We start from the raw sequence: 20162 nt of genomic DNA, 5'->3' as shown, positions 1-20162 counted from the left end.
AAAAAAAAAAAAAAAAAAAAAAAAAAAAAAAAAAAAAAAAAAAAAAAGAAAATTATTTACAAACCAAATTATGCTCACTGGTATATTTGCTGCTCGCCCCGTTGAATATATATATGGTTTTCTTAAAAGGGGTCATCTGACCCGCTTTACACGAATAGGTGTATATGTACATTTAGTGCTAAGATATTGAAATTTCTTCATTTGCGACGATCTTCACTCAGACACGTGTACATTAATTGTTATTTTTTTCGCAAGAATTGCACGACAAATAGGGGCAATAAAAATCTTCCTATTGCGATGTGACGGACACATACGAATTCGCTTATCTTAAATAAGAGACAATTTACTACACAGAGTGTGATGATTTATTCAAACGTGTGCATGAACGTAGATAGGTCAGCAGATTTCAAAGTTTTTAAATACTTTTTAACAAATTAAAAAACGCATCTATATGTTTCTCCATGATGTACATTAATACATTATTGCATACATAAATGGTTCAGCATTCTTTTTAATATCCGCGACAGCAGGGTTAACTTAATAGTTTCCATTAACAATTACAGCTTCATTTTAATTTCACATAATAAGCAATCCCGCGTAATTTTCTCTTTTTTTTTTTTTTTTTTTTTCCATTTTGCAATAACAATAGTATTATAATAACATGGGAGACGAGACTGACTAAGATATGTATTTAATTGCATTAACATTCGCAAAACAGCAACAATAATAACATCGATTACGAAAGAGGCATGAAAGCTATTTTTACATACATTATGGACTATACGCATACAAGTCCATATAAGTACAAACACTAAAATAAGTGCGTATGTGTTGTGTGTGTGTTGTGTGTGTGTGTGTGTGTGTGTGTGTGTGTGTGTGTGTGTGTGTGTGTGTGTGTGTGTGTGTGTGTGTGTGTGTGTGTGTGCGTTTTCATGATATCTCTAAAAGAAAGAAACTCTCAAGTCTGGCTTTATTTGTTGGTTGTTTTATGTAAAAACAATTGTAAATATTACGCATTATCATAAAAGTAATGAATGCAATGGAATCTTAAAATAGAGGCAGAAAAGTGCATAAGGAGTGCATATGCGCGTAAGGTCAAACGAGCTTATATATAAATGGGCATAAACGTGTACACAAGAGTATACAAACGCAAACAAACACAAACACAAACATACACACATATATACATGCTCGTACAAAAGTGGTAAGTAACGGTCCACACTACGTATAGAGGGTGATTTTTAACACCTAGGCGATAGAATGGAGCAGCCAATGGACGAACCCAATAACAAGAGCGCTACTCGAATCAAGAGGTCCTACTCCTACTCGACGGACACTGCGCACGCTTCGTAAAAATACGGCGCACTAGCGACACGACGGACATAATATCTTAAGAATGTATATATAAGTATAATAAACAGCAAACTGCAATTTGTAAGTTGCAAGACAATGAACGGTTCAATAACTTTGTGCGTCGCCCAAATAGACCCAGATGGTTATCAAGTACGCTCGATAAATAATTAATCAAGCGCTCCGTTGAAAAATAACGCCCGCATTATCTGACTATACTAACAGCATGGCGAACTCAATCACGAGGCATATCGAACAAGCAACAGCAAGACGAACGTTAATTCAACATTAGAAGATATCGCTAAACTGCGGACGCAACAATTGCTAGCCAAAATAAAACAAAAAAAAAAAAACGCCTTTTTTTTACGTTGCTGAAAGTAGTAAATACCCACCCCTAGGAATTGGTCTACAAACCGGCACTATTGAGCTGTGTCTGCCCACGACCATTTGATGGGAAATATTGTTAACAAAATCCCGAGAATGCGAGAACTCACCCAGGATATATGATGCGGTAAATATAAAACTTGAACAATAAGACAATTATAAAACAGGTTCACGATGATAACAAAGTGCCGGCTCTAGAGGACATCCTCCTGAACTACGTAATAAAAATACCTATCCCATTGTAGTCCGATATATATGCGCAAATTTTATTTAACACGTACCCAAGAAAGCAAAATTTCCGTGATGAATGAAAGCGTGAAAAACTTCATTTATTGCGAAAATTGTCTAAGCCAGATAACGATCCCTCAGTTTATGCATATATCTACTTGGTCAATACACTAGGCAAAGATGATGAGAGAATAGTTCCCAACCGTATAGACAAAGTGTTATAGAACAATAACAATTTTTGCGAAGAGGCATCGAGAAATATTCCTAAGAATCTAGACATCTTATCGTATACCGTATACCGGGCACCAAGTCCGACAATGTGGTCTTGATAATCCGTAGCGTAATATCAGTTGGCAGAAGAATCTGTTAACATACCCGAAACCACCAAATGCATGGCAAAATTGCGATCTGAGAGTTAAACACTCACGAACACAAAACGGACAGACATCGATCGGTATAACAAAAGATGGATCTATTCGAAGACCTTCTATATGTTGCATATAACCGCCAAACTACATGCACGAAAATGTTGCTGGATGTAAAAAAATGTTTCGAAATTTTCATTTATTTCCGAAATTCTTGCAACTTGCCAGCAATGTTGATTCCATTTGTGCCCACTACCAAGCACAAAGGCAAAGTGCATTTTTTTTTCAAAATTGAAAAGAACGCTTAACCAAAGGACCAAAGGTCGATTTTTTGCCCGCCATTTTCCACTGGTGCTTATACTGTCGATAGATAAATCGCTTAAAGCAGATATGTGACTGTTGTGCTGCTGGTTGTAAACAAACAAAATTTTCGAAGAGCACTTAAAAAAAAGAAAGAAAAAATTCTTTTCGGACTTTATAAAATATTCTTAGTTTAATTTTTCGAATAATAATATAATATTTTAACCCATTAAATTCTGTCCCTAGAAATGCAGTTAGTTATAACTGTACATGATTTTAATTAATGTGCGGAACAACAATCAGTCATGTAACTGAGTTATTGTAACTCGTCTAACCAATTTAGATTTAAAAGAATAATAGAATAACATTACAAGCACGCAACACATAAACAACAACATGCCCATGTTGGGGCACAAATAAATAAATGAATGAAGCATTTCACATTGTTTTTATTTTATTTCTTCAATATAAGCAACAAGTAAGAGAATTATATTCGACTGTTGTCGCATCTTCTACACACAGCACCCTCTCCGAAAAGATGAAGTTTCGATATTCCGTAAATGTGTTAAGGTCGTCGTACTCAATATAGAATTCGCGGTACAAATACACTTCATTGCTCCGTCTCAGTTCTAGATAGAATTGCTTCAAATCTATATAAGTTGCATAAATGATGCAAGTCTTCGTTACATGGATAAAAACAATCCGGCTAATCGCAAATAAGTTTGTGAGTTTTACAAAAATTACGCAAAATTACCAAAAGTACCAAAATACCAATGAATACCATGAATACCGCATCGCGACTTCTTATCCAAATTACATAAAGAGTGCGACAACAACATCATTAATATTGAGCGGACGTGAAGGGGCTTTTTCCAATTTTTTACAGGGTCAGCATTTCCTGCATTATGTTATATCTATTGCAGTTTATGAGTATTGACCAAAAAACTATTTGCTTCATATCTTCTTATACAACCTACACCATTGGTGGGTTCAAGGGTATATTAAGTTTGTGCTGATGTATGCTTCATAGCGATAGTGATTAACAAGCACTTTCTGAATCAATCTGAGGTAGACTGTCCTTTTGTCGGATTGCCTTTGCCCTTTTGTGTTCAAACTGTTTTGATAAATTTCGCACCGACGGACGAGGGCTATGGAATTTTTCGTCTTGTGTTAATTTAAAGCCCTATTTTAAAAGATCGTTTCATGAATAATTACATTAAGGCATTTAATGGTGGGCCAAGTCCCACTACATTTATTGTACTCATGTTGTACTGTACGGCGTGTCATATACCCGATTGATCCTTCGTTTTAAGTTTTTAGTGTTTGCGAACTTTTTGACAAAACAAATACATTTCCATGCCTTGGCGGTGGTGAGTATGAAAATGAAAATTATATTCTGCCTTGCCAATGTACAAAATGAAACTATGACGTCAGCTAAAGACATTTAAAAAAATAAAAACTATCAAAAAAAAAAAAAAAATAGACAACATATAAAAGTCGTAAGAAGCAATCGCACAAAGATTCACTGCAAAAACCTTTAACTGTATACAAGACATTTTATATACCAAGAATAGATAAATGAGCATACAATGAGAGCTTGATGTCAGCATAAGAATAAAAATGGAATCCGGACTAAAACATTCAATGGAGACGACATCGTAGGCAGTTACACTTAGCAGTGCTGTAGACACTTAAGCAAAGAAAGCGATAACAGCATTGAATCATAGAAATCCTTAAATCTTAACATTTTCAATAGTGCAATAAAAGTAGTTGGGCAAAAAGTTATTCCAAAGAAAAGTTACAGACACAACATACATACACATAATTATACTTTCACTTTGTTAATATATTTATACCATTCATCCTAAAAGCTGGTTTCGGGTTCAACTCACTCTCAAATGCGGTAGAATTTTCAATACAATGAAAAGCATTAGCTGTTCCAGCATAAATTCGCCCCCACAACCTAAAAGGCTTAGCAGTGCTCTTTTTAAAAAATATTAAGTAAAGCTCACCATGCATCACGACGCATCTTCAACGCAAGGCGCTCTACAACCTGCACATAATTTAGTTCGTGCAAATTTCGCATGAGTAGCCGAGTAGGTAAGGATGGCGACTAAACAGTCTGATTAAGGCGCGCAATTACTAAGCTGACGGTCTCACTCATTTTTATTTATCACTTTCCTCTCTGACCACAACCTTTGTTACGTGAATAAAGCGCAGCTCCTTAATGATTGGTCATATTAAAAAAAAAAAAAAAAAAAAAAAATCCGTTTCATATATGCTGCATAGTTATCGCTAATTAAATCACAAAATACAATTGATTTTGAAATGAAAAATGTTTAATTTTCGCAAACGCAACCTTTTTGCTACCGAACAATGTTGTAATGAACTTATTAAAAATCTCGTGTGTGTTTCACAAGAGAATTCGAGTGGGAAAACAATTGTCTAAACAATTGTAGATATATTGCCACCGATCGTTTCTAAGAATCGTGTTTCGAGAAAAAAACGCAATTGAAATTTGAAAATGTGTTATAGGCATGTTTTTTGCATGTTGCTTGCAGTCCCAAGGCACCATAAAAAAAAGCCCTTCCCTGCCCGAATATTCTCCCGAATTGTCTTTTCTCGGCGATTCTTTGCTGAAAGGTATCTACTTTACCGGATCCTATCAAAGGCAGAATTCCGTATTTCACACTGCACGTGTTTGTGAGTGAACTCTCGAAAAAAAGCGGCAAAAAAAATTTCTAATTAACATGAAGAGCTTCATCACTCACTTTGACAAAAGCACTGCCCGATTCGATACGAATTTCTTTCAACTTCATTTCATGCCTTTCATTCAACGACAGCCTCCACGAAACTATATGAACGTACTTGTGTACATAAACACTCTTTAAAGACATCTTTTAATTTGAGAAATTATAAATAAATTTGCATTTGGGTACACCGTCTCAAGGGCGACTCATTCCCCCAAATGCTACCCATTCGAAAGGCTTTAGGACTTTAGCCCTTCACTTTTAGAGTAAAAAAATGCTTTCAATTGACAAAATCTATTCTACGATACTCTAGTGTGTTCAGAGTGTCTCTTATTGAGTGAAGAAGAAAAAAATGCTTTTCTGAACAATTTAGCTAAATAAATATTTGAATTTATTTTTCTTACGTTAACCTCCTCGCCATTTTTAAATAAAATTATATCGTTGACCAATTCGATCGTTTATTCTCCCTTTTTTCGCTGTAACTGCGTAAAAATCTTATGTATTAGAGAATATGCTGAGGGCGTATTTCCATTCAAATGCTTCGCTGTATCATCTTAAACAATGAGAAATACAATATTCTTAACGATAAGAAATCAATGAAATGATTTATTGAGACAATTCTACTGTTAAGCTGATGTCACAGTGTGAAAAATTGCCTCACTGGGAGGGTGTGCGAGTCAGTTCCGTCATAAACGCATAAAAATGTTGAAGCGAAAAATTTCGTAACACATACACGTGTGTGTATAGCACACACACATAATTATTATATATAACTTGAATTAAATTACCCCATATGTCAGCCCTTCAAAACGGTTTTATTTTAGAAATGAAACTCGTAAAAGTTTATATCTAAAAGAATAAAGACTTGTTCGCATTCCATAAAATTTAGTTCGTTCGTTTGGGTTATTTAACAATAATTGCCTAAGCAATTGTGATATGGTTTTCGAAAACACTATAACTAATAGCATATACGAAAGCTGCCATCACATTCGAGCGTATCTAAGACGTCGATCATCACTTGCGGTAAATAAATATATGCATCCAATAGTGTAAGTATTATTGGGTAAAGTATTCTAGATTAATGTTGTCAAACTTTCCCAGACAAATCACGCCATATGGGGTTGGGCGTCATCGTCATTCGATTATACAAAACTCTCCTATATAATACTATTTCGCAAATTATGACCATTTCTTCGCTTAATAATCGGCTCAATTGTGTCGGTAGCAGAGAGAGTAATTTTTCTAAAAAGTACCATTGCGGATATTCGACATTCATTATCGACGTGAATCATTTTCCTCGTTTTCATCGACGTTTTTTCCGCTCGATATGCACGCTTTAGTGAGACAACATGAACTGTTCCGTAAAGCCTGAGTACTGAGTCTTTTTAACGCAGGTTTAATGAAAATAATTTAAATCGAATCATATTAAATAAATGGACACAACACTACACTACATTGTTAAGAGGGTTATTAATATAACGACCTTTCAAAATAATGCTTCATATGAGAAGTGGTCGAAAAAGTGGCCCGATCTAAACCATTTTCAATAGCATTCGTTCTTCAATCAAAGCACGTCAATATATCAAAATTCATCAAAATATCTCAAAAATGGCGACCTATTGGTTGTACACACGAAAAAAAGAAGGACATGCAGACAGACAGAATGACTTCAATCTGAATCAACCGCTATACTAAAAGGTGTGTCTGTCTCATGTCCTTTTGGGTGTTGCATATATCCGTACAAGCTTAATATACGATTGTATCACAAGTGGTGGCAAGTATTAAAAGGGAAGTCTACACATTTAAAATTTCAGATCGTTTTTGATTATAATTGAAATTATTTTCAAATCTATTTTGTTTGAAATCAACACAATTATCCTTTCCATCCTTAATTTGAGAAATTGAACTGAATATCTCCTCTTCTCTCTGTTGTTCAAATATTTCTGAGTAAATACAAATACAAATACAAATACAAATACAAATACGAATAATAACAAGCATTAATATATTCTCGCCCTTCACTTGTCCCTTCTAGGCGCTATGAAATTTAGAATTTCCCAATAGCTAGGAAGTAGCGGCGTAAGTCATGCTATACTAGAAATTTTTATAAAAACGAATTATTCTAAATATGAAAATAGGAGATTTCCCTTCGAATGTATCGCTATCAGGCGCGTTCCGTCTGCTAAAAATTTTAAACATAGCCAATCTACGTCATTCGGATGCGTAACAACTAACATAATTATAATTGTTTTATTTATATTATATTTTCCATTTGTTGTTTGTTTCATTTTCATTAAATTTTCTCTTTTTCTTTGCCAACAATAACAACAAAAGTTGAAATTTATTCATTCATTACGGTTAGTTTACGTATCATGCGCAATACTATTCGTCACTGCGTTCTCAATATAAATATATATAAATGTGTGTGTGTGTATGGTACATATATAAAAGTGTATTTCTTTTTGTTTGTTGAGAACCTACGTCATTGTGTTCTAAGCGTTCACTATTTTTCTTTTTTATTTACGTTTTTCTTTCTTTTCTATTTATGTTCTCATTTCGCTTCTTTTTTGTTTTTTTTCCACACATCATGTTTATTTGTTTAATAGCGATTTTATGTTTTTCTGGTGGGTGTTCATATATTTCGGTACATGAATGCAAGAATCAGTTCTTTCTGTAAATATACCCGCCCCACTAAGGATATTTCATAGCTATAATATAAAAGCAACCTGTTGTTCTTCTGGTCGATCACACTGTAAGTAAATGAGGTAGCTATCTAAGATCTTAGAATATTCGCAAAGTGTGGGTCTGGTTTACATCGCGACTGTCATTACACTATAGCAAAATGTTACGGCAGAGCACAAGCAAAGTAGATCGTCGACTGCGGTAGGATTTTCGAAGATAATTGCAGAGTAGAGCTACTCTGAAAGACCTTTTGATCGATGCCTTATAGCAAATGGCAAATGTTTCCCGTCTTAAATGTGGTAAGAGCTTTACTAGATAGCCTTTAATGATTACTTCTTTCTAATAGGCTTTCGTTTAACTTGTTTTTATATCAACAACAACAACAACAACAATCAATATTTCAGGTACTCCCGTTTATCCGATCACGCTCTCGATTTTTTCTACAACAATTACCTCCACCTTTTAATTCATCAAAGAAGAGCTTATTTAAGAAAAATTGATGATCTCCTTAAAGCGTCAAAAATGGTGCTGGTGCTGGTCGGACGCAGTTGTGCAGCAAATTGATCTACCTTGGAAATTTAGCGAGACTTTGCTGGAAATTTTATGGCGATTAGCTCTGCAATGCAAAGCTCGAAAGTTTTATCTTTAGCTTCGAAGAATTCTTCGTAGATACAGTACTTACCATATTAGAGTGAATGCCGTGAACGGATTGGGCTTGCAGCACTTTTCGACTACAAGATCGTCGCTGTCGTCGGTGCTGATGTCGATTAAACGAAACCTTGCAACGATTTCGACCAGTTCTTGACGACAAAACAGAGATCAGACATAGGTTAAATGTTTCACGATAACAATCGTGCGAAACTTAATCAATTTCCGTTACAAATTTATACATAGACAATATATGTTAAATTTTTAATTATCTCCATTTTATTTTAACTGCGTTATTAAACTCAATCGCTCTCTAATGAATGCATTTTTTATGCAACTGACGTTCATTAAACTTTTAAAGGCAATCTTTATATTATGTAGACATACACATATAATCATCTATGCATACTATTTTTTATACATAAGTACCATATGCGCCGCTCATTATGTTTCAGTATCGAGGAAATAAAAACTTTTCCACGAAACTTGTTCGCTTAAGAAAAAGGAAAACTCATAGCTATTTGATCAAGCAAGTTTTCCTATTCAGTGCTTGTTTCAAAGTATTGGATGAAGAAATCTGCTATGATGCAATTTTCATCTTCCTATAAATGTCAAAGAAAGACATTCAAATTTTATAAATGATTTAACTCATCGCAGCTACCAATTATATACGAAATGTCTAGTGGTGCGCGTATCTACGAAAATTGCCGGCTACGGGATAACTTGCTGACAATTGATCAGCGAACATGTGTATTGCCATTTGGATGAGAAATTGGATCGATTTAGATATGTCAGCCCATTAATCCCGTGAGTGCTGCTTCGTCTTTCTCAACCTTGCATACAAAAACCAAAATATGCGACTTATATTGTAATCTATTGCAAATATCGTAGCTAAGTAAGTAGTTATGATCCTATGATCGTGCAATTGACAAACCCATCTCAACTTGAGCTTGAGAAAACCAAAACCTTATCCCAAAGCAATGAATTCCTCATCAATTAATTATTATATTTTTATCTTGCATGACAACCACGCATAGGTCAGACAGTTTACATAGTCTAGTTGTTACAAATGGAGTAATAAAGTTAACACATTTCTTAACTGTGTCTGTACCTACATGTACAAGAGTCCTAAGAGACTTTTTTATTCACTGTATAAAAACAACAACGCCTACGTTCACGACTGACTGACTATCTCCGTTCATTTGAAAGGCAACGCAACGTTTGGTATTTCCTCGTTTATAAGTGTTTTCGTGCTGGGTAGTCACACAGAAGCAATTATTATTAAATGTACTATAATATCAAATAAGTATAGGGAACACATTACATCCGGATCATATAGAATAGTACCAGATTTATAGACATCATTATAGGTGAGTGACTTAAGTAGAATACTTCATATTCACATGTACATATTGGGTCGTCAAGGATAAAATTTGAATATAATCAATTAAATACACTTATCTATTTATCTATAAATTTCATCCCTGACAACCGAATACATATATATATATATATATGTATATATATATATAAATATAAATATCTATCTATATTTTCTATATCTATTTTTCATATGCGAACTTTTACCGCAACTCTTATTAATAGAAATAGAAAGAAGAGAAAATATGTTCTCCTATTTACGACAAGGACAAGAAGCCATAAAATAGCTTAGCCATAAATATGAATTGGAAAGAATATTTCTGCTGACCTTCTAAACAAAATACTTAGCAGTATATATATATAAAATGGGTAGAGAAAGTTATAAGCTATTAATAGCGCACAACATATTTACTATTATTTATAAAGGAGCGAAGAAAGATAAGGAAAGAGATAGAGATAGACAAAGACAAAGATAGAGTGAGAACAAAAAGAGTTCAAATTACAATAAATTTGTATTATCTTAAAAGAAACTAGTGTTACCATCGTTAACTCTTAACTATGCGTATATCTTCACCCAAACGCAACACGCATATAACGAAAGCAAGAAAGATAATTAAATTCGGCTATGGGGAATTTTTTATATCCACCACCATTGGCTTCTTAACCAAAAAAAAAATGATGTTTTTTTTTTTTTTAATTAAAATAATAAAGCTTCAATACTCTATAATGGCTGATAGTTATGGCGATTTTTTTCTCTTTTTGTGCAGATATTGTGTTTGTTGTTGTAATTGTTGTTTATAAATAATGAGCAGAAAACCAATCACATTTCTTTTTGGTTTTTGAAAACTGAGATGTTTTCAGTTTCCAGTTTGCATTGTACTGTAGGGTTATTCTTTGACTGATCTGACGCATTCTCCTTATCTGCCTGCGTGCGATAATCTTTTCACTGTTTTTTTTGCAAAATTTTGGCAATCGAGACTATCACGTTAACATTCATACACACAAACACTCTAATAGACCAGTATAGATCAATCCCGAATTTCATATATATATTCTATTGCAAATGTTTATGGAACCTATATAGTAACTTAGATCGAGTTTCTAGCGATAGGTTGTAAACTAATCTTTTATTAAGTGCGCTGGATATGTTTTTAATAAATTTAAAAATGAAAATAATTATTTAAACATTCGTTCAAGATTTTGAATTCTGATCTTCAAACGTTGCTTCACGTCAGAAATCTCCGCTCATCGGAATTTGAAGATCAAAATATTTATATTGAAAAATATTGTTTGCTAAATATGAACGGACAATGAATTTAATCCTCCTGACCGTAAGTATTAATCATAAATATTTTGTGGAACTCGTTACCACTCCATACTAAAACGATTGTTAGTCTGAGAGGGCTGAATTTATAATGCATAATTACGCCTGTATCTATGGCTTCACTCAATACTGTGCAACATTGTTATTATTTATACCTAAATATTACCATTGTTCAAAAATTTTCCGCGAGAAATTTTATGGTCATATTAGCACGTTAATATTAATTATAATAATAATTGCTATTGTATAATAATAAACATATTATGATTATTAACTATTATTATTAATTAATAAAATAAACTAAACTAATATATACACTTTATATAATCTCTGAGATCTCTAAGGCTCTTTTCATAAAATTCGTATGTCACTAAGCTTCAGTGCTGACTGTAAAATATTACTATTTCACCAAGTGTTACATAATTTCTAATCAATGTGTTTTTCAAACCTAATTTCAATTTATTTAACTTTCGCAAAATTCTCAAAGATGCTATTCGATGAATTTTATTACCCTTGATATTTTACTACTATTACCGCTATACGCAAGTCCTTAAAAATTAACAAACCGCACTAATTTTCGTAAATAAAACTTGGCATCGTCCGCAAACGTTCCGTTATCGTTGGTCTTTCAAACTTCAGATCATGCTATGGAGCACGTTGGAGACAAAAAACCTCCAAAACTTGGCGCAACTCACCATGCAGTTCTGCAGTTTCTCTCTGTTCATTTGCTACTTGCATTAAAGTGTATTTTCGCCTTTTTGGAGCCCCTTTGGTATGTTTGATATACCTGTTGGTGGGAAGAAGGCCGCAACACGCAAGTGTCAGAACTTCTACAAGAAATTGTGCCAAGATTCTAATATTATCACCTTCTTTTATGTCTCTTGATTCCACCACCTCAAAATAATGCTCAAAAATGAGTAATACTTAGTCAGTGATGACTGATATTGAAGTGTTTGTAGCTACGTACTGATGTATCATTTTAGGTAAGTGTGTTTTTTTATTTGTAGCAATTTTTAGATCACTAGGTACTACGAAGGGTACAATTTTTTTCGAGCGCACCACGTTCAGTTAAGTGACAACATATATATCAAATATAAATACAGGGAATGAGATATCAATGTAAGGGCGGAACGAAATAGATTCAGGTCATTAGACTGATAAGGAATTCATGCGATCACCGATTATTGCTGGATTTGGAAGCGGAATTTGAAATCAAGAACCTGTCGCGCGAACGTTTGTGTTCCACTCTTGCAAAATGCCAGCATTATCTCATTTTACATGCAGAGATGGTGCTGGTTCGGCAACCCTGTCACAGAATAGTTATATTTACACGGTTGCTTCGTAAAAGTCAACTTCCTCCCAGAATACAATGAAACTTTAAAAAAAAAAGTAGGTCATTAGGCTAAGAGATTTTGTATCGACAGGACCAGCTCTATGCGATACGCACGAAAACAGTAACGTATTCATAGCTAGGTTCAAACGCAGGCAAACAATAGCATTATGTTCATCAAGAAATTTTTGCGACAACATCTGGAATGCTTAGGCGAACTAATTTGTTTGGTTCGTTGGTTTAATAGAAAATTCTTTGCTTGTTAAGACATTTAAATTGTTGTCGCTTCCCCTAAGTAAATAAACAATACGATGTTACTATTTGTATGCAAAGCTAATCAATGATCGATTTTCAAGTGATACCTGCCGAACCGAACTCTTGTATTTATTTTTGCAAAGCGCCTTCAAGCAAACATGTTTATCGTTCAAATATACAAAAGAAAAAAGCCAACAAGAAAAAGCAGTTGCGCGCCTACAACGTACCTTCTTTTTACTATATACGTATAAAAGAAAGAAAAAATATTTGTTTTTTCATTGGTGCTTTTAAAACAAGAAATATAACATAAGATAAAAGAAAAACTCAAGAGATACACTCTCTAGTTTTTCCGGCTTCTTCACAAACACGACAGAAATATGTTTCTGTATAAGTACGTAATTAAAGTGTTTAAACATTGCTGCTACTTAACCATTTAACTATTATGTGCTCTTTTTTAGTTTGCGAAAATTGAAAAAAAAAAAAAAACGTTTTTCTAAATTAAACTTAAAAAATATTTAAACTCGTTTAATTTGCTTTCTTTTTTTCTACTTTAAAAGCACTCGTCGCTAACTGGTTTAACTTGTTATTTGTAAATGCTTTGATTTTTATTTTTTATGCTACGTTCTGCATTGTATTACACTTTCAGATTTGCTGACATTATTTTTATTTTTTTTTTAATACTAACAAATGTTTTTTCTTCATTTTTATCATTTTTTTGTTTTTTTTTTTTTACATATTTTATTTATTTTTATTTAACTTTTTTTTTAGCAAAGCAATGTTTTCGTTGCATTTTATTCACGCGCATTAAATGCAATTCTCTGTAATTTTTTTTTGTGCAGACTGCTATATGAAGTTACTTTGTGTGTTAATACTTTTCATTTTTTGTTTTTGTGCAATACCATCCAATGTAAACATCTTTTTTTTTCCTTTTTTGTTTTTGATCAATTAGAGCAGAACATTGCACCTGGCAAGAACAACATTAGCTTGAGTATATGCAAGTTTATCAAAAACCAGTTAAGTCAGGCTTTGTATAAATTTTTAGTAATTAATTAAATTGATTTTGAAAATTTCTAGAATGATTTTGAATTTGGCCTTTACTTGACTTACTTGTGTAATCTTTCCGTTTGCTCGGTCTCGCTTTCCAACTCAATAATGGCAAATAGTTCATTTTCACCGGTGCGTCCAAACACACCGTTGGGTATTTTCCGTAGAAATTTCTTTAAGACGCTAGCTATGGTATATACAGAATAATTGTCAACATTGACCAGACGACCTGCTTGCAAAAAATGTATCAATTTCTTCATAGCCCCTTGATGACCAGGCGCCCGAAATACATCTCTTCGATTAGGTGACTCCTTGTTAAGTTTAAGTATTAGTACCAATAAGGGACCGGGAATGTTATCATTTTTGCACACCTCCTCTAGAGGTATACCAAATTTGACTTTTTCCAAACGATAAGGATAAGCGGGTGTCGATGAGCCAGGATGACCGCAGGATGTTACCACACTACCAAAATCGGCTGCACGACGATGTACACGTTCGGCCCAACTGGACATAGTGTTAAATGCTGATTGCGTTGAAAATAGCTTAACAAATGACTTTGCTACCACTTCAATTTAATACTTTTCACATAAGCGTGCACTTAATTGTGATTCTTAAGAGAAAATCTTTTTACAAGAATTTCTCCGTAAATACTTGTAATAAATACATTTTCTTTCCTGGAATGTTTATCTCTTCCCTTTTTCACACCTATTTATGGAATACACACAATTTACATACACACACATATAACGTCACGTTTTAATACTCCTGAAAACAAAATTATTTCTTCTCGCCTTCCTTTCAATTAAACATTTTTCGAGAGTGTCTTTATTAACTTCAGTTTTTTTTCCACTAGCTTAATGTATTTTTTTGCTATTCGGCTGCCACTCCTGTTAGTAGAAATATGAGAAATTTTTAATCAACCACATACACGCACGCCCTCCTAAATTGACTTTCGTTTAATAAATTTTCACTTTTGATTTTGTTTCGTTTACTTTCTCTATGCCGTTTATTATATATCAGTTCATCAGCCATTGCTTTTAAATACACAGTCGGCTAAAGAACAATAAATTTAGTAAATTGGATTTTATGACTTAAATTCCTAAATTTTATTTCCTTTGCAGCTATAATTTCCGATCGCCCGACTAATACATCAAAAGACTTTTTGTGAATGATGCACACTTTTTGATTCTTCGTTTTGATTCATTTTTCATATAAAACATACCTGTGTTTATAACATCTGAAACATCTGATTCTTAAACATATGATTAAACAAATAAAATTTAATCGTTTTTCAGAAAACGCGCGCAGGAAAACATTTTGAAATAATTTTTCAGAAAATTAAAGCCTATTAAAATCCTTCTTTATTCTTTTCATTTGAAATTTAAAAAATGTTTTTCTTGCAGTTAAACAAAATTTAAGTAAGTAAGCAAAATTAACAAATCTATCTTGCATTTCCTAGGCTTAATTTATTTTATTTTATGTATTTTTTTATTATACTATTACTATCATTTTTATTCTTCTTATTATATTAATTATTATGATATTGCATCCCGGGTATAAGCGAGTGATTAGTATGGATATGCAAACATAATCAAGATAAATTTGATGAAAAAAGATCGCTTGTCAAACTCCCTGCAAATAAATTGCAAAATTGATTTAAATGTTTCAAAACATACGAAAATTTAATTTTATTAAAGTATTCCAGCTTTAATCGTATATTGGTCACAGATGCGATCATAACACTATCTACACACTTCTGAAAAAAATAGTCCACTAAAAGGATTGAAACGAATGGAACAATTGGAACAAATGAATGCATGCAAGACAGAGATGAACGACAATATCTCATCAACATCAAAACGGTTAAAGACAAACTTGGAGTATATTAGTCTAGATAATCAAAATAAATAAAAGTTAGTAAAAGTTATTAGTAAAAAGACACCTGAAAGTAGCTTCTCCGAGCAAGAGAAAGGCCTCTGCGAACAGATATATACGCAGTACTATAAGTGCTATGGTTTCATGAGAGTCTATTTAGGGATTCATTTACCGAACATTCGTACCTTAAAAAAGATTGTCGACGTAATGGAGTCAAATTATAAGAAACAATTTAAAAAAATCGTAAGTTAAATGAGGAACAGAAAATAATAATAATAGTAAATGTTGACGATGTTTACGTCGATGTAGAACAAAATCGTAATAAAAAACACGATTGCATGGAAAGCCGTACCAACCAAGGAAACGAAATGATACCAGAAGTGGCCAAGCGGTCAACAGTATTTGTCGGCAGGAACCTGATCACCAATTTCAAAATACTTTTGTGTAATTTTCAAATTAATGTAAAAAAAAAGATGATGTGGCTTTTCAAACATTATATATTATAAAAATTGCAGAGTCAATTCGACTAAAAGTTGTAGATCTTGTTTGTGACCAACCTGTGACTCCCGTACATATGAAAAGCATTCTCATTACTCCCAATTTATAGCAACATTCCTACCTTATATGACTACATACAACTATTGAGATGTTTGCGGAACAAGTTTGTTATAAAATATTCTAAAGAGTTCCTTAATGAAGAGTCGGAGGGCCCCATTCACCTTCTGTTTAATGAGATTAACAAAAACAAGGAATATTCAAACATTTCGGCTATACTGAAAAAGCGAGGCTTTGATTTAACCCCTTCAAGCCCGCTGGCTCCGTTTAATATATTTAGCGACAAGATTGTCGCAAATTTAAAAGCGTCGAATGAACGTGGTATATTCAAAAACATAGAGAAGACACAGACATCTGAAATAAAATCACTAGAATGGTGCAAAAAAGCGAGTAAAATTTTTAATGTTTTCCACAAACACAAAGGAAATCGGTCAATTAACAATATAATCTGGGTTGAAATCAAATCGGATTTAAATGATAGCTTAATATATTTCAAGGATATCTACATAGCGGCACGAAAAACATGTTAAAGACATTCGAACAATTAATCGAAGAGCTGCTGTGATCGAACAAGGCAATAAATATACTATCGCGAAAATTTAACCAGGATATCCTGGAGTCAATATTGGGCAATGTAAAAAGATACGGCGGTGCCCATGAATATTTCATGAAATTATGTAGTAATAATCAAATTCAAATAATTTTAGGAAAATTAACCTCATGCCAAGTTCTAGAGGAAGAGTACACCATGCAAGATGAGCCTTACTGCATTAACAATCTAGACTATTCCGATAAAGCTGAAGAAATAGTACATTGGAGTGAAAAATATGGCTATCATTAAATGTTGAATCATGGGATGGTATATCGCTGGAAAATTTACTAGAAACAGAACTAAATAAATTATGGGCACCACTGGCTTTCTCCAAATCTAATTCGTTGGTACAAGTTACCGCTCCTTCTAACTCTAAAATGAATAGTAATGTTTCCGATATTGCTGAGTCGGTTGGTAGCAAAACAGTTACAAACAAACCGGCAAGTCCATCGGTTTTAAGCTACGCTGAAGTGGCAAGGGTATCTCCGCCCAGAGCCGCCACTCACTCTAATCAAGTGCCATCGCCTAAAAGTAATGAAGAGAAAAATAAGTCATCCTCTCCTCCTGCCTGTTCGCGTGTGAATGCTGGTCACCAGACTGGGCAAGTCTCACAAGCTGGCGGTACAAGGGCGATAACCCCATCTATATTTTCCCCAACTCGAAACTCTCCTACTGTGAACCCCCCTCCTGTTCCAAATAATGACATTTGCTTGACGGCAGTTCCTCCCAGAAAAGCAATATTTGTGTCAAGACTGGCACCTGAAACATCGGTGGATAACATAAAAGGTTATCTGGCGACGAAAGTCCCATCAGTCAACTTAAAGCGTGTTAGCATCTTCAAAATGGCTCCTTCTCAAGCTAGGGCAATCTCCTCTTTTAAAATATTAGTTCCGACTGAAAACAGTGATATGTTGTTAAATAAATCACTGTGGCCGGTAGGATCCTTAATTAAGGAATTTATCCCTCGTGATCGTCCCCGTAATACCAAGGCAATAGTCTTGTCGCCTTCAAAAAACTAATTGTTTCTTCAGGCCCACTATCTCTCATTTATCAAAATGTTAGGGGCCTAAATTCGAAAATTCGTTCCACTTTTCTAAATTCAGTGAGCACGGAATTTTTCTGTTTGGCCTTTACTGAAACCTGGCTAAAACCCGATCTACATTCGTCGGAACTTTTTCATAATTCTTTCCAAGTGTTTAGAAATGATCGAGTAAATCGCATTGGTGGTGGTGTATTAATTGCCATATCTGCGTCAGTCCCGTCCAATTTAATTGAATTTCCCACTTCTCCTGACGTTGAATTTATCGCTATTCGTGCGAATATGCCTGATAAATATCTATTCATAACCTGCTCCTATATTCCCCCAAATTCTGATATTTCCATTTACGGGAAACACGCTGCCCTCATTTGTGAAGTGGCCAAGCGGTCCAGACCCACCGATTTGGTTGTTGCATTGGGTGACTTCAATTTGCCTCAAGTCACTTGGTGTAACACTGATAATTCTGGCTGTTTGGTTCCTACTTCAACGTCTGATAGGGCTGTTGTGTTCTTTAATGAATTGTTTGATCATAATTTGGGTCAATATAATCGTATCCCTAATTGTAATGGTAGACTGCTTGATCTCTGCTTTGCCAATTTTCCCGAGATTTACGTAAATCGTTGCCCACCTTTTAGTTTACCTGAGGATCCTTATCATCCATCAATATGCATTTCCTTTCATCATATTAATGATGGTTTGTTGGAATGCCTTAATGTGCCAACTCAAACTTGTTTAAATAATTATTATGATTTTCATAAAATCAATATTGTATTACTAAAACATCGTCTTTCACATCTGACGCTTGATTTCTCAACCGGTAGTATTGAAAACTTAATGCCATCGTTCTACAATACATTAAATCTAGCTATTGCTGCATCTGTTCCGATCAAGCATTGTCGACCTCGAAGCAGATGTCCCCCGTGGTTTAATAAGACAATTAAATATCACAAGAATAGAAAAAACTCGCTATTCAAAAAATATTCGAAAAGTGGCTCTGCGCTCGACTATGTCGCTTACTCGGTGGCGAGGCATAGATTTAACTCCCTCAACCATCATTATTACTGCAGATACCTTCAGTTCATTAAATCCTCTCTGTTTGCTAATCCTAAATTCTTCTTTAAATTTGTTAACTCTAAAAGAAAAATTTCCACATATCCATCTCATGTTTCTTTTAATGGCTCTGGTTCCTCGGATGATTTTGAAATCTCAAATCTATTTGCTGAGTATTTCCGACGAAACTTTTCGATTGCTAATTTTGAGTTATCAGCAAACTACCCATATCCTATAACTAACTCGGTTTCAATACCTAACTTGGTTATTTCGGAAGATGATGTTTTCAAAGGGTTAAGTTCTCTAATATACAGTTGTTCGCCTGGACCTGATGGAATTCCATCATGTGTACTTAAATCTTGCGCTGTCGAGTTGTGTGGTGTGATCTCAAAGATTTTTAACATGTCCTTGTGTTCAGGTGTTTTCCCTTCATGTTGGAAGAGTAGTTTCCTTATTCCTATCCACAAGAGTGGAAGTAGACAATTTGTTGAGAACTACAGAGGCATAGCCAAGTTGAGTGTCTTGCCCAAGTTGTTCGAGCGTATTGTGACTCAGCATTTAGCCTTTGCCATTAATTCGTATATTTCTCCGCACCAGCACGGCTTTCGGAAAGGGCGATCTACAGTCACCAACTTGTTAGAGTTTACCTGTCATGTTTTCAAGGCTTTTTCTAGTGGCTCTCGCACAGATGTTATTTACACTGATTTAAGCAAAGCATTTGATTTGGTTAACCATAGACTACTTATCTTTAAACTCCAAGCCTCCGGTTTCCCACCCTACTTAGTGAAATGGATAAGCTCTTATCTGCACAATAGATCCTTCAGAGTTTTGTTTAACTTCATTAGCTCGGATGAATTCCCCGTTACGTCTGGCGTACCTCAAGGAAGTCACTTGGGTCCCATTTTATTTAGTTTATACATTAACGATCTCCCATCGGTGGTTAATTCCAGCCAGATCTTAATGTATGCTGATGATGTGAAACTGTTTTCTTCCTTCTCTGTTGAATCGCAA

The 20162-nt window shown here is 34.1% G+C and overlaps 1 protein-coding gene and 1 long non-coding RNA gene across 9 annotated transcripts in view; both read right to left on the bottom strand.

Annotated features, from left to right (window-relative positions):
* Positions 1 to 15204, bottom strand: part of LOC119632613 (rho GTPase-activating protein 20) — a 53117-nt gene extending 37913 nt beyond the window's left edge. For all 8 annotated transcript variants that reach the window (XM_038025591.1, XM_038025592.1, XM_038025597.1 and 5 more), the window contains exon 1: positions 14104 to 15204. In XM_038025591.1, the coding sequence (XP_037881519.1) occupies positions 14104 to 14552 (449 nt within the window). In that variant the 5' untranslated portion in view covers positions 14553 to 15204. The remainder of the gene's footprint in view (positions 1 to 14103) is intronic.
* On the bottom strand, positions 7942 to 10203 carry LOC119632615. The gene is made up of 2 exons (XR_005246796.1): positions 8742 to 10203; positions 7942 to 8675 (listed from the first exon to the last, which is right to left on the bottom strand). It is a non-coding gene; the product is annotated as an uncharacterized LOC119632615 (long non-coding RNA).
* Positions 15205 to 20162: the final 4958 nt, after the last annotated feature.

The sequence above is a fragment of the Glossina fuscipes genome, unplaced genomic scaffold (genome assembly GCF_014805625.2).
Source record: "Glossina fuscipes isolate IAEA_lab_2018 unplaced genomic scaffold, Yale_Gfus_2 1, whole genome shotgun sequence".
NCBI lineage: Eukaryota > Metazoa > Arthropoda > Insecta > Diptera > Glossinidae > Glossina > Glossina fuscipes.
This window is presented reverse-complemented; position numbering and strand designations above follow the sequence as displayed.